Raw genomic sequence first — 16,043 nt, 5'->3', positions numbered from 1 at the left:
TATTTTTCTGGGCTTTTAATTTCATCTCTCGTTTCTCGCACTCGTCCTGGATAATCGATAATCGTTTTAACACGCGCGCGAGCGAGCGAATGATCCCTCATCGGAAACCAGTTTGTTTACAGCTGCTGCGGTTTGACTTACAGAGTCGCGCGTTTACACCGATAGTTTGACTTTTATCACGAATATTTTTGCTCTTCGAAACGCGCGTTAAAGAGTACGATATATATTTTCCTTCTTTCGCGACACATCCCCGTAACATTTTTTTTTCGTTTCCGAACCGCAGTGTCGGAGGACGCGACAGCGGTGTCTTCCGTCGCGGTTCCTCCTCCAGCCTCCGGAGGTACGAGTTCGTCCGCCGATACTTCGTCCTCCGAAGGCTTCGAGGTCATCGAATCTGCTGAGGATGTACGTAAGGAAACGACGTCTACCGAGGACAGGAAGGAACATTAGACTTTATGCAATATGATGACAGATGACATGGCAGCTGGAGAACGAAAAGAGAGTCAGTCTCCCTGCGGGAGATCGATGCGGTCCTATCCTGGAAGGTAAAGTAATGCAAATATCATCTTTATGTTAGAAACGAAAGACAAACAAGTTTGATTTCGACGAGGATAAGCTTTAGAGGACGTTTGAGTCTTTGAGAATGAATAGGTATCGCGTATTTATTGAAGTCGGAACAATGGACGAAGAGAGGCAAAGATTTAATACGGTGCGGCGCGCCGTAGTAATATATAAGTGAAATAAATTTTTAACGGGGAAAAAATATATCGGGGATTATATATCGGATTTAAAATGCACTCGGCAATTCGATGTTAGATTCGTTAAACTTACGCAATAGCAAAGTTAGTTGTTATGATGTAAAACTTCAGGAATGATAAGACACGATGTTCTAAATTTATCTCATTTTCCAATCTGTACAAATCGCATACAAATAATGTCTTACGTTTAACGATCAGCGTTACACGATGCAAGAGGTTTTACATTGATTATCTGTAGAAAGATGCGTCAAACGATACACGCGTTAATGCACAACACATGCTGCGATAAATGTTACCTTTTGATTGAAGCGCATATTCGCTAATAATCTCAACATTTTCTCTCTCTCTCTCCTTCTTTCTCTCTTTTTTTTATTTTGTAAATATAATATCTCTTATCACAGTAGTCTTAGTAAAAAGTAAGTATTTTAAATATATATTTTTCTTCTCAAAATATTATATTTCTATTTTGGATTATTCTCTTTTAGCTATTCTATTTCACTCATTTGATCAACTCTTGAAACTCTTACATTTGAATAACGCAAAGGTAACGTGGCTAAAATAAAAATCATCTCTCTAATGACTACTTTTATAACCGTGTACTTTTTGAATCACAAAAGCTGAACTTACTAGAAAAACTACAAGAGATTGCGTTTAAGAGATGCGTGAGATTTACGATTATCGAGATTGAAATTTGATTGAAATGCGCCAAAAATTTTACGTGAAAATTCAATTTTACGTCACAGCGGGATCACAGTCGAACATTAAACTCTTTATTTTTCGCATTCTTGTCTCTCTGTACTCTTCGTCTCTTGAAAATATTAGAGAAGCGTTAGTCGGCGAGACCGGTAAGACTGTGCACTGACAATGAGTCTCTGAGCGCAACAAGTCAGAGTGCCTTCGCCGGAATATTCTTTCACCGGAATCTTCTTTGGCTCTCGTCCCAGAACGCGGAGACGACATTTCTCTCGTGAGTAGATTTTTCCAACAAAGGTCTGTCGCGCGCGAGCGCGAGAGAGAACACGATTTACGTTAAATGGAGAGATTTTATTAATTATATCGATAATATTACATCATCCTCAGATCATTGGTATGATTGTACATAAATGAGAGACGTTGTTTCTTTTCTTTTTCATTTATTTTCGACGTTCGACGTTGTGTGTTTGCTCAGTTAGACGAGGTAACTTGACAGAAGAATTAATGTGATAGATACGCGATCGAGTTTTGACTCTGTCGAACATTTTGAAATTTACAGGATGCTATATCGCTGAGCGACGCAAAGAGAGCTTGTCTGGTTAAATAGTAAGAATTTCATTAATTTATAAATTTGTACGCGATATTCAATAGCGAGTCATTCAAACAACCACGCTACATCTAAAGACACAGCGAGTTACCGAAAAACGAATAGAATCGATAGCGTATCATAACGCGCTTTCCCATCTCCACTTTTCCATTATCCATAATATATATTTTATGAGATCTCTGTCCGAAAGTGTTTCGTTCATTCCACGAATAACACTTCTTCAACTCACTGTTTTTTTTATAATTAACCGGTCATTTTTACGCGATTCTAATCAGCGTCAAGTTCCAATTGTCTCAGTCGCGAGGATAATAAAACGATCGCAAACTATTGCACTTACATAGTAAGAAAGAGAGAACAAGAGGAGAAGAATGGAAACCGCTTCTGAATCGCCGATATCGCGTTCACCATCTCGACGCGTCGTTATTTATGAATTAACGGTGTAATCTTTGTAACTGTAAGCTTACTGTATATTATATACCGTTCCGGAGTCTGTGATGTGACATCCAGTGATATCTGTGTATCACGGACAAGCGAAAAGAACGTCTTGTTTTATTACCTATGATGTGCGTGTGATCTGCAACGATTGAGCTTTATCAAACAAACGTGACAGCATCCCTCGCCATCGCGACGAATGTCATATAAAAAATGGACCGGATGTAATAAATACAATATGCCAGATCTTTTGGTACACTGTGTATATCAGCATACTGTAAAATATACATTAAGTTACGAATTGTGGTGAGATTTCGACGCATATTAATAACAGTAACGGAAGAAGAAAAAAAAAACAGAATTGTACGCGTGTGCCCAATTAATATATTGATAGGTATAAGAAAAGAGAGACGATTATTTATTAAGAATTACTGTTGTGTGCGTTGTGTCGTTGTCGTTTTGTTGCCATCTCCCTCAACAGAATTACATTTGTAGACGATCGTTTCTGTAAAAAAAAAAGAAAAAAAAAATATCCTTTCTCTTTTCATTATTTATATAGGTAAGTTTCTTTTATAATTGTACATATCGGATAATATTGTTACTGATGCTATCCTTACTATTCTATCGCTGCTATTATTATTAGATTATAAATAAATGCAGAGGTCTCTTATACATATATGATTATTGTGTGTCTCTCGATTTATTATTCGCGATTGTCATTTAAGTGCATTAACTCGTGTGTCCCTCCCTCTTCCTCCCGAACGGTCTCGTCGCTTGCGATACGGCGCGACGAATTCGAGATTTAAAAGAGATTCTCGCGAAATTGAAATTGATTGTTCAACTTGGAACGTAAGGGCGCACAGGAGAGGAAGACAGAAGGAAGGCTGTTGGATTCCAAATCCAAGTCATGGAATCGGCGGGAAAGAGGGAGAGGAAGGAAGAAGGGGGAGGGGGAGGGGAACGGGATAAACCGAAATAGACAAATAGACACTGGTATCCCTTTGAGAGAATCAAACAGGTGGCGTAGAGCACGAGAAGATAACACGGATAGAGCGGAGGAAGGAAGAGAGAGAGAGAGAAGGAGGGGAAGGAGAGGAAGAAGACGAACTGCGTGGGCGATTCGTGGAAATGCCCAAAGAGACACGACACTCCTACAAATGTAGCGATTTATTTTCATTAAGACATAATTAGGAGTGAGTCGCACGACGCGATCCGATCCGCTTGAACCCTTCGTTCCGTTGGAATCGATCTCGCGAATACGCACGTATTCGACTCGAGTATATTCGAGTTTAGTATGTTAGAGATGTATCATCTCGTCGTCATCTTCCTTAAAAATTATTCTATAAATTTATCTTTTTTGCGCTTTATTTATTTCGATTTTTTTGTAAATATATGGCAACTGGTAGTCCATATCTATGTAGAGTTAAAGCTCTGACCCCTTGGTAATCACAAAAATACTTTGATCGATTCTTCATTCTTTGCGAGCTTCATTCTTTGGAACGATTAAATCTTAAATTAATCTTGCAATTAATCAAGGTATAAATAAATAGGTTCTTCTTCAAGTTCTTTTAAATAAATCCATTGAATACTATTAACGCGTTTGATTGAACACGCGCGCCATGTTGTCGGTGCCGATTCTTGTTGTTCAAGCTGGAAAAGGCTAGAATAAACAATTCGACGGGAGGAATGGGAAGAAAAGGAGGAAACGGCGGAGGTATAGGAGGATATGTATCGGCGAGCAGTTACAGGGCCACTTCCGTGTGTCCCGGAAACTCGCGCTGAGACTCCGGCTCGCAGTTGCAGAGCGACAGAGCGGGAGGGAGGATGGAAACAGAAAGCCCACGGGGGCTGAATTTGCATCCGGCAAAGCAACCTCGGACTACTTTATTTGATTGCCTGCCCGCAGGGCTGCCTTCTGTCCCTACATGGACGAACCTACACGTATCTCGCCGTGTTTCTATCTTCCCTCTCTCTCCCTCTTGCCGTTCGCATCTTATTTTTTTACCTTTTCCGTTTCATTCTCTCTTGTCATTTTGTTTCTTCGGGACTAACCCTCTGAAACTCCCTCTTCTCACTCGGGCTACTAGATTTCCATCGGCACCATACCAACAGCGGTCGCGTGGAAACGCACTTTTTTTTCTACGAACCATGTAAGAGCGGTTCGTCCGTTCTTGAAACAGTTTTTTTTTTTTTTTTTTTCCTTCTTTTTTGCATTCTGATTCGGACCGTGAGGAAGAGATGGGCCGGGGTTCCAATCTCTCTAATTCCTTCTTAAAGATAAGGCGCCGGGAAAGCGTTTTACGTTGTTCACGTGCTTTCACACTTTTAATCATAAAATTCCATTTTGTGATTTTACAAAAAAATCATATTCTAAGTAATATATAATATTTTATTAAAGTATATATATGTATATATATAGAGAGAGAACGGATGTTTAACGTTTATATAACTTACGATTTTACAGACTTGCGTATTATTTTCAGAAAAACTAAAGTGGATTTATAAAATGTCAAATAATGTAGAAATGTATAGATAATAAAAATCTGCTGAATTTTAATAGACTTTATCGCAGAGAATTTAAATTGGAATTTCACCGAGATATTTAACAACAAGCCAAATATTTTTAATGCCGCAGATGCGTATCACTTTGCCGCTTAATCAGGTATGAAGGCGGCCCGAGATGGCGACGACGACGACGACGACGATGGCCTCGGCCATCGATCGGTTTTCGTCCTATCCACCGACGATGCTCGACGTCGAAATAATCATCCGCTTTAATAAAAACGGCTTATCCGCGAAACAATGGACTGTCGTTCGCAGGACCGCCAAGCACGTGGCGTCGCGGCCTGTCTTCTGTACCATAGTACCTTGTTCACTCGCTCGTTTTAGTTTTATCCCCGTTACGCGCTAAAACAAGCCGTCTTAATACGCGACGCGGCGTACCTGAAATTAAATCGCCTTCTTGGCGCAATTACAACTTGATTCTTGGAAGCGCGATGGAAACTACAAGCTCTATAATGAAAAAATTCATACCACGAAGAGAACGCAAAAAACTACCGATTTATTGATTTTATGGAAATATTTTGAATTCCAGTGAATCAAATCAGATTACTTTTTTCTTTATTTATTGAGAGATTTAGAAATAACAAGATCAAGTCAATTATAGATTTTTCAAAAATCGCTTGCGATTGTAATCGATATATGTATCAAAGTTGTTACCTATGTTACAAATATAGGACGGAAGAAAACACAAATACATATATACGATATTCGTAAATTAGAGTTTGTTTTAAATTATATAAAAGAGATTAAATGTGGGATAAAAGCTAAACGAAAGTGACAATAAAATTTATAGCGCGATATTACCTCGTACTTAAAAAATATTGACGCTATTTTAAAGTCGAGCCCTCGAGCGGAGAACTGGGCGTCGAGGATGAACATGGACATTGGATTAATTTCTGTGGTAAATCTTAGTTAGACTCTCTCTTGGAGATAAAGTTTGGGGCATTGTTTTATTTCAATGCTTGATGAATAGTTCAAAAATAGGGAAAAAGAAGGAGAGAGAGAGAGAGAGAGAGAGAAGGGAGAGGAGAGAAATGTGTGAGAAAGAGAAAAAAATGTACGTGAAAATTCGCTGAAGTTGCTATTATAATCTTTTTTCGAATATGAATAATGAGATTTAATTAGATTTATGCAAAATTTGAAATGCGATTAAAAGTATAAGAATGAGGAAAAATATAATGATAATTAATACAAGAAATTATAATTTAGTTTAATTCAGATCTAATGTTATTTTATATTTAGATCTAATTTATGTTATGCTGTCAATAGTTTCTTCGATTCCGTAATAAATAAAAAAGAAAAATTAGACAATATTAATAATAAAATACTGATAATATCTTTCTCTTTGTCCTTTTTCCTCTATATGTTTCCTAATTTCGATCTAATGTTATCGATAGATTTCAGATAGCTTGGATAGGAATAAATCGCAATCAAATTTTTTATGCTCTTATGAATTTATATATGCAATCTCCCTCGAAGAAGGGAGATTTATGGAGATTTAAAAAATTAAATTTTGAAATTTTAATTGATTTGAGTAGTTTGAAACTCGCTCCTCTGAATAAAATCGGTTGTCACAAGTGCTTCTTCGAGCAGAGTCGCATATTCATTTCATTTGAAAGCATATATCGCGCGGGGTGTTTTTTGCGTTCCAGATGTTTTCCAGGTGAGCGTGTGTCTTTTTCGCTCGCTCGAAATGCTGGCTGTAGTTTCGAGGGGCATTAGGTACGCGTTTTCCCGACTTTAAGCCGAGCGCATTGCCGGAGGAGATCTCATTAATTAGCTAATGGCTTCCCAAGTCTTCTCAGGTACATGTACGCCACGTATGGCGCGTACGACGAGTGTCAGTATTCTTCTGTACATCGTTGGCGCGGATATTCGTCCGTTTAGTAATACGATACGAACATCCGCATATTGCAGATGCGATTATTAAATGAATGATGGATTAATTAATTTTGCACTATTAAATTTTTTCACCAAGGGAAAATTCGGCGAATGATTCTAACGTAAGGATAGAGATTACCGATGGTATATCATTGTTGCTTTTGTGTCCCTAATCACTTTTCATTTTTTAAATAAAACATGATCAATTTATTTTTCGCGGAAAAGAGATGCGCGAGTGCAACAATATATGATTCCAGATATTCTACGCCTATGCCAAGAGGGTCTGGCCCTTGATTTCTATCAGAGCTTACCAACTTCGTGTCTCCCGGTTGCGCTTGATCGAATTAATCCATTCCCAATCTAATCAAATCGGCTGAATGTCTAATTTCACATACGATCTGTGTTTTTAGTACCGAGAATATCGTATCGATACTTTCGTAATTTGTTTCAAACACTACATCTAGAAAAGAGAGAGAGAGAGAGAGAGAAAAAAAAAGAGAGAAAAAGGGGAAGAGGGGAGACACCAATAATACCCAATTATTTCGAATGTTCGTCGACAACAATTGCGCAAATGGGCAAATACGTAAGTCATTGAGATGTGTCGTATATGCTTTATCTTTTTACATCCGATAAAATATAATCTTCCCTTTTTGTCATTCTCGAGTATATATACATATATACATATAGTCGGGAAATCAATTTGTCGGATTCTCTATGCGCTCTATAGCGCTTCTATAACAAAGGATTCTCGTTTTCGCGATATTTATATAGCGATATACATATCCATGTATATACATATACATGTATATACATATACATGTATATACATATATGTGTGTTTGTGTGTGAAAGAGAGCAAATGCACGAACAACGCTTCCCATATCACAGGGAGAGATTAGTCTAAAATGTATCAGAAAAAAAAACAAACACGTACGTTTGTTAAAACTACGCCATTCGAATTGTTTCAAATTTGGCATCAATATTGCCGTTACATTGTTTTTGGTGTAACAATAATTCGCTATCTCTGACTTTATCGCGTTTCAATGTTACAGCCGCATATACAAGAAACTTGTACGATTGGTCAACATTTTTTTTGTTTGAAACGAATATTCAATGAAAAAAATGTTAAAATCAAGCTTACGATCTGTGCTTGCTACTTCTAACGCATTGCAACTTTTTTGTTTGAGATTATGATTTTGATTGAGATAATGAAGCAAATATAGGCAATTTCGGCTAAATTGGCATGTCGTGATTTTTTTATCGAAATGATAGGATGCGACAAATTTGACAAATGTAATAACGCGTTTCATAAGTTACAGTAACACAACCCTCGAATCGTGAGAACGCGAGAGAAAGCAGTTTACTTTAAATTTGCAATTACACAAAATCAAATGGTCGATTAAAGCGAATTTTTGCAGCAAGACGAGAGTCTCAATCTTCATTCGTAATTATTTTGACGATACCATCGAGTTGTTAATTGACACTATCGAAGTTGCAGAGCGTCTTGTCATCTTTGACAAGAATGTTTTTTTTTTTATAATTATACATTAATCGCCCACGACTCTCTTTTGCTTTGCCAAAAAGTTTTCGATAATTACAGAGGTTGCTTGATACAAAGCACACAGCGTCTTGTTGCCACATCGAATTGAGCTTTTATTCTTGCAAACACTGGCTGGTTAGCGTACAAATGTGTGCTGGTATAGGATTTATACACTCGATTCATTATTTTCTCAGCATATACCGTTTTACGGCTCGTACGTCAGTCGTTTAATAAAGCGAATGGAACATTGAATATATACGAGAGATTGAGTTTTATGCGCAGTGAATTATGACTATACACTTTTTACGCGTATGAATTTCACGCCGAATCCCCGCAACGTTTTAATGAAGATAACGTACCCGAAGTACTTCTCTGACAAGCATAACTCCTATTCGCCGGGTTTCCTCCCAGCGTTATTATATGAGGTTCAATGTTACGTTATGTTCCAATTATAAAGTACTCATTGTGCGCCTGAAATAGCGCCAGTTCCCGGAACACGATGGAATTTTTAATACAGCCACGATATTCCTCATTAGTTGTATAATTCATTGTTAATTGGATTATAGACTAAATTGAATTAGCGTATATGCGTTTTTATCATATTTCGCCCCCGTATATAGTAGCGGAAAGCATTCATTCGCTGCAAATACGCATCTTATGTTATTTTTTTATACTAATATATTGACGAATTAAATGTTTAAATGATAAAGAAAATTCTTCTCTCTATAATCTTATTACTTTAGATATAGTAATCATATTCTTTCATCGATATCGTCGTCGAATATCGCTGATCGCAGTGGAAAGTGTCAACGATATATCCGGCGCGCGGCTAAAGGGCAGACAATAACGCTTTTCGGTTTAGAAAAGCTGGTGAAAGGAAGAAGTCAAGTTCGATTGATCTTGGAAGACAGATTCGCTATTCTTCTTAGGATTTTGTAATGGCAAGTTATTCCGTTTGGTTGAGCTTCTTCCTTCGCGTTTTCCTTTTTTTTTTTTTTTTTACGCAGGTGACAAACGCGAGCGTTGAATTGGAAATCCTCCTGTTAGTCCAAAGTATTTTCCGCTCAGATGGGACAAGAGACTCTCGCGATGTTTCTTCGGGACGATACGCGGATACAAATATAATTGCCCGATGTACAAAGGAGAGACACGTTGGAATAATAAAAAAAAGTATACGGGGAGATACGCGTAAGCAGGAAGCCGTGAATCGAGAGGATGAAAAGCCGGGGGATGAAATGTCGGGAGCGACAGAGTGTGGAGGAAGCCCGTTTGATGTTCGAGTAGGTAGTTAGTTTCGAGTACTCATACTTTATCGGCGTAAACGAGAGAAGTCTATCGGGGCAAGACTATCGTTGGCTCTTCGCCCGCAACGCCGGCTTTTCAACCCGCTATCACGCATTTATTGTTGGCGTTGTCCAATTATTTATACTCGCGCGCATATCATCGCGAAAAAGATATCCCGTATCACTAATTTAATATAAATCGATCCAAACAAATTTCACTTTCTATATAAACTATTCTATATAAATACCGATGAAAATGACAACTTAATAAATAAATTCAATTAAATAATTCTACATTATTCAATTAAAATCAAATAACAATCTTCTATTATATAATTGCCCAACGAATAATAATAATCTTAAAAAAAATAATACTAAAAATGAATAACACGATAATATTTTATATTCCTAACTCTATAAATTAACATTTTTTTTATTAAACTACAATACTCAATTTTATAATTAAATTTGAATATAATATTTTAATATAACGTTTATAATAATATCGTAGCAGTTGATACGATAATTGCGTCTTTTTTTGACGCTAACAAATTTTTGAAAAATTTAGAGAGACGGGGGCGGCCTCGGAGTTTTAATGCGCTTTCGCTCCGCCCTCGCTCCGTCTTGGCAGTTTTCCTCCCTGCTCCATTACCCCTTCATATTCTTCCCTTTTTCTCGCGAGATTATTCGCTTATCGGTTCATTGTGGATTCCTTCCTATCCTTTATGAGCAGCGGTCGCTTCCCGTGCATGCTAAACATCCTCTTCTAGCTACTTCCACCATTTGTTTCGCAGCTTCTGCCTCCTGTAGTAGACGCGTCACTTCGCACACATGTCGGGGGCGTATATACGGGGTAAGTAAGTATGTAGGGTAGGCGGTTAGATAGACATCGGCAATGCGAGACATTGCCCTTTATTCGCAATTGCGTAATCAACGTAACTCGATTGTCCTCAAAACGGAAATTCTCTCGGATCTTTATTATAGAGTGATAAAATTTACATCCATCACGCGCTAACATTTTAGATCAAGAATGTAAATATCATTTTTTTTATCCCCGTTGCAAGTATAAGCGGGCAAATAAAATATACATAAAAAACATAGATATAGAGCCGTATATCAAGTTAAGTATGAAACTATTACGAAAGTTCGAACAATAATTTTTGATATATTGGTTTTTGCATCTTTTTTATATTGTATTTGTATTTGTATTTATATTGTATTGTATTTATATTGTTATATTGTATTTGTTTGCTTTCATTTGTTCAATATCGCGCATTGCATGTATGCGTGTATGCGTTAATATATTTTCGGGAGAGAAGCTGCGAAACGTTAAGATAATTCTTACAGCACCTGGATAGTAACACAACTCGCACGTGCGACCGCTATAATATATTATTTCGCCAGATGCTGCCGCGTATCATCGTTGCAGCATCAACGTATGCAAATTTCATGACGTTAAAAACAAACAAACATTTTTGTTAGTTCTCTTATACAAGTTTGCACGTAGATTTGAAGATTGCGCCCTACTTACGTGATCAATTATTCATCGTTAATGTATTTCCCTAGCTGTTCATCTTGCGTGGTGATAAACTCGTTGAAACATTTTATGTGACAAATCTGTGTATTATAAATAAGAAAAAAAAAAAAAGAATTATATTAATCTTCGGATTATTCAAAATACGCACAGAATGTATATTATAATTTTTAAAAATAAATCTCCCGTTATGAGAGACTATAAATTCCCATCGATGACGTCAGGCTATTAGGTTCGACGTAGTACGCGACAAGAAAAAGATAATATAATTTCTACGTGCTTCACCCTCGGCGTTCGATTATCGATTCATGTCACTTTAGTTCGTTCTCGTTGTTCGGTGCCGCCGCTGTGTCGCTGGCGTTATGTTAAAAATTATACGACAAATTTTTGTATTTTCGAGGGCGCAGGAGAGATGTGTACGTGATGAGGTGCTTCGAAAGAACGCGAGGTTTCACATTTGCAAACTTTTCTATAAATTCTTTGTCGCTTATTTTCTGAACATTCTTGGCGATTAAAATATTCAACCAACTTGCACGAAATATCACGCCGTTGAACTGTTATCTTATGTGTTTCATTGTATATAGTTTTTAATTTATGTTAATTTCTTATTTATATAATAGAAATTATATCCTTGGATAATTCGAGAAAATTGAACAAACTTTTTATATTCAGATTGCATCAACATGACATATACATAATTAAAACAGTATTGTTTCTCTATTTGTAGAGAAACAAACATTTTTAAAAAATTTTTAATTTTTTGGGATATTCTCAAATTGTTGGTTCATATGTGTATGTGCGAGGTCTGTTTTATAAAAGTTAAAATTGTCAAATATCTCTATCACTTTAACCGAGTATAAAACCATTGTATTTACATCGACGCAATTAAGAGAATAAAATTGCTAATCAACGATGTAGCTCTGTACGTATCGAAATATATTTGTATGTAATCACGTAGATTTATTACACAATGATAAAAAAGTATTGCACCATTCAGACGAATTAAATTTTCCAGCTTGTGTACGGCGCATTTGTTATAAACCCGATCGAAAATGATTCCAGCAATAAATATAATTTCCTTCCACGTATTCGGTGATATACTGATTATTATTAGCCGATGAATAAATAATTTTTGTCCGAATAGATTTTGATGCATTACTTATTTTTATTGAGAAGCACATACGATTAAATATATACAGGGTATCTCAGACTCGGACCATCCGTTAATTGGAAGATTCTTAAGATTATTTGGAGACAATTTTTCCCTAACGAAAATGTAGAGGGAGGTCATCATTCTTTGCAAGCTTTCAATTTTTGCCATCATATATCTTTGTAATTAATTGTAAGTCTTAAATTGAAGTTCTATTAAATTAAATTCGACCTAAAACTAACTAAAAAATGTAGTTTTGTTAATATTTTATTTCCACAAGGCTTAGGGGTTGTAAAACACTTTTGATTTTCAATCGCTTCGAACTCGAAAATTCAAAAACTCTGCTATTAACCGGTGGTTCGATAAGTCTAGGATACCCAATGTGATATACGTATATAAGACAATCGTAACTTGAAGATGCCAAGTTAGGAATATATTCTAAATTAGGAAATAAACAAGTGTCGTGATAGTTTCGATTTTTTAGACATGGTGTACATATGGGCGATACATTCTTTCGAAAAAAGAGGGGAATCGACAATGCGCGAACGTTGTTATAAAAAACGCGGCTAATTACACGACTACGAACGAATTAGTTGCCAGTCAGAGGTGAATCGGTACCGGAACATCGCGAGCGCTGCCGCGCGGTAATGGGAAAACATTCTGAAAACTTTCTGTTTTCCCAGTGCGTATTAATTTTCATATCCGCGTCTCGTTACCATAGCTACGGTCATAGCCAGCAGGAGTAATAAGTTTTGGAATAATTTTACGCACAGTCGATCGTATGAATTCGCTCTCTATTCTCCGTCCGTACCCCCTCACCCCCATTTCACCTCTCTCTTTCTCTCTCTCTCTCTCTCTCATTTTTCTTTAACTCTCTATCGTGGTTCCCACCCACGCGTGTTACACTCCGTTTAACCTTTGTATTTTCTGTTACCCTTCTCCCTTCCTCCCTCTCTTTCACCCCCTTCTGTAGCATGCACGCTGACTCATAATGCGTTCGACAATTATGTTTAAGGCAGGTAATATTGTACGTTCGATAAAAATGCAATTCTTCGTCTCATCTCAAATAAATAATTGTATAGTCGAGATAGAATTTCTATGCGCCGCAAGATTTTTCCATTTCATTTCTGAAAAATATGCGTATTCTTGGATCATATTATAGGAATTTTATATATAGCAGGGTCTATCTCTACGTAATTCCTCGACACGGATAAATTATTCCAGTGCATCCCAATTTTTTTCCAAAGCCAATTTCGCCTTCTTACACATGCATCGCGCGAGGCTGCGACGAAAGGATGATCTATATCGATGGAATCGTGTTAATCATCTCGACTGCGCTCGCTCATTACACGAGAGCGGGATTACATATTTCTGACTTTTGATCTCCGCCTTGCCACATATTTGCGTTAAATTATGTACGGCGCGAACGTACGAGAATGTGTGTGTATCTTACGGAATATTCGCGTTCATATAACTTTCCTATCGTCTATTTACAAGCTTCTAAGCCGTCCATTTGTCGACGAATGTTTACCGCTATTATTTGCGCAAGTTTTGCGCTCGTCAAAGGCGCGAATTTTAGAGAACCGGAACCGGCTATACATTTTCAGTATGATAAATTCGCGTTACCGATTGCTTTTCGTTCAGACAGTTGCGCGATGTCTCAAGAATCACATCATTTCGCAATTGGAAACGCAAATGGATCTTCTAAGAACTCTCTTCTAAAGGATGACACACGTGTCGAAGAACTCTAAGTTTGGTTTCCAAAATAAAGCTGTGTCAATTGTCTTATATACTTGATTATTTATCGAGGATCGTATGCTCTGAATCGGTCGTGAGAGTGCATAGACGGCAATCAGGACCAAAATAGCAGGCGGCGACCACATCAACGTCGTTATATAGTACGCGGTTATTAGCTATTAGCTGTAAATCATGTAAGCCGTGTTAATAGTCTACTCGTCCGGTAGGTTAACACTCTCATTCACGTTGCCTAATGATTCCGCTTGAACGTTGATTCACGCTTTAGAAACGCGCGATTAAAATGCATATTATTAGGTGATACACCTCTCCTCTACTATTCGTACACTACTCTAATGCTGTTTTATTTCAGTTATTTCTTCTTCTTTGTCACATGTCGATTTCGTTGAGAGTATAAATGGATAAATTTAGTGTTATTCTAAATAATTACATGTATCTCGTTGAAGAGATACTACTTTGTATTTTTTTTATAGTAAATGTGACATTGTTTCATTGTTTTATATGTCGAGATTACATCAAAGAAGAAAAGCAGCCTTAATAAATTAGATAAATAAATAAATAAATAAATAAGTAGACAAAGGATGACAATTAAAATATCTGGCCAAATCTTTCGGCTGTTATAACTCAATAATGCAAAATATTGTTCTTCCGGACATATGCTAATTCGCTAATTGGCGTCCGAAACGCCGGGCAATCGGTCTCATTTTGATGTACGAGCGAGATATTATAATCACGTTGTACTATCGATTGACGTGTGTCGGAGGGGTTGCTCGGCGGCCTGGTATAGAGGAGGGTGAGTGTTAGATGGCAGGGTGGAAGTAGAAGCCGGCAGGGAGAAGACGCTCCCTAATAGAATGCCAATATGATTATGTGTGCCATGCTGCATCCAAACCACGAGATCCATGATGCATTTAGTTGTACTCTTCAACGCTCGACGCAATCGACTGTCTCGGGTCGCTCGTCGCCGTCGGCGGAAAGGTATGCGGGATACTCGAGCCGATCGTTCGCTTCGTTAATCGAGAGACCGACTCTACAAATTTTACAAGCATATGTATATCGATTTTGCGTAGAATGTATCAATGTTTAAATATATAAAGTGAATATATCAATTATTATCGGATTAAAGATGTTGAGAGAGAGAGAGAGAGAGAGAGCTATCGAGAGATTCCGTTTTGACAAACGATAAAAAAAAATAAATAAGAGAATAGAAAAATTATTTAAAAACGCGCTTACATTCCCGCGAAACTGGAATTCGAATTTATCATGAAATTTTCATTTGCAGTACGGCTTTTCGATTTCGTAAATGCATGCAGCGAGACGGGAGTTTGCGCGGATGTTTTCTCTCTCTCGTCGAGTCCCCGTGTCCATCGATTCCCCGCAAATTTATTCTATTTACGCATAAATGTCGAGCTGCGTTGCATTAAATTCCCGATTTATAATGTTTTCCGCGCGTAGACGCGCTAAATCAAGCAGTCACCTGCGGTAGACGCGCATCGTCGTGCTCTCGTTCGAAAGGGGCGAAAAATATCCGTTGTTCAGAGAAAACGATGAAAGCGTGTGGTGTTCAAGTTTTATTTCTTACCCCTAAACACGTATATTTTCCCCCTTGAAACTCTCGTACTGTTTTCTTTGATTCGCGACAAACCAAGTCCGCACCCCCTCGTTAATCGATCGCCAGCTCCATCGTGATCGGCCTTCGTCTCGTTTCGCTCTCTCGCATTCTTCTGGCGTGAAAAAAAAATTACGTCACGCGTGCGCACGCGGATGGATTCACCACGATAGAGTGGGCACGATGGACGCGATGGGCACTTCGGAAAATGCTTTAACCCGTGAGTGGTCGCGTCACGA

General features: G+C 37.6%; 1 protein-coding gene across 5 annotated transcripts in view; it reads left to right on the top strand.

The window, feature by feature from the left end:
- The window catches only part of LOC145933398 (membralin-like), a 109,318-nt gene that overhangs the window by 77,390 nt on the left and 15,885 nt on the right, over nucleotides 1-16,043 (top strand). For 2 of the 5 annotated variants that reach the window (XM_083033068.1, XM_083033067.1), the window contains exon 13: nucleotides 284-5,223. In XM_083033068.1, coding sequence (XP_082889194.1) covers nucleotides 284-450 — 167 coding nt within the window. In that variant the 3' untranslated portion in view covers nucleotides 451-5,223. Of the gene's footprint in view, nucleotides 1-283; nucleotides 7,414-16,043 lie in introns of those variants that run through there. The other 3 variants (XR_014424854.1, XR_014424853.1, XR_014424852.1) reach the window with 3 other exon arrangements.

The sequence above is a fragment of the Prenolepis imparis genome, unplaced genomic scaffold (genome assembly GCF_030444845.1).
Source record: "Prenolepis imparis isolate NDT839.2.m4 unplaced genomic scaffold, iyPreImpa1.0 SCAF_3, whole genome shotgun sequence".
NCBI classification, from domain to species: Eukaryota; Metazoa; Arthropoda; class Insecta; order Hymenoptera; family Formicidae; genus Prenolepis; species Prenolepis imparis.
Note: the sequence above shows the minus strand (reverse complement) of the source record. Positions and strands in the feature narration are given on the sequence as shown.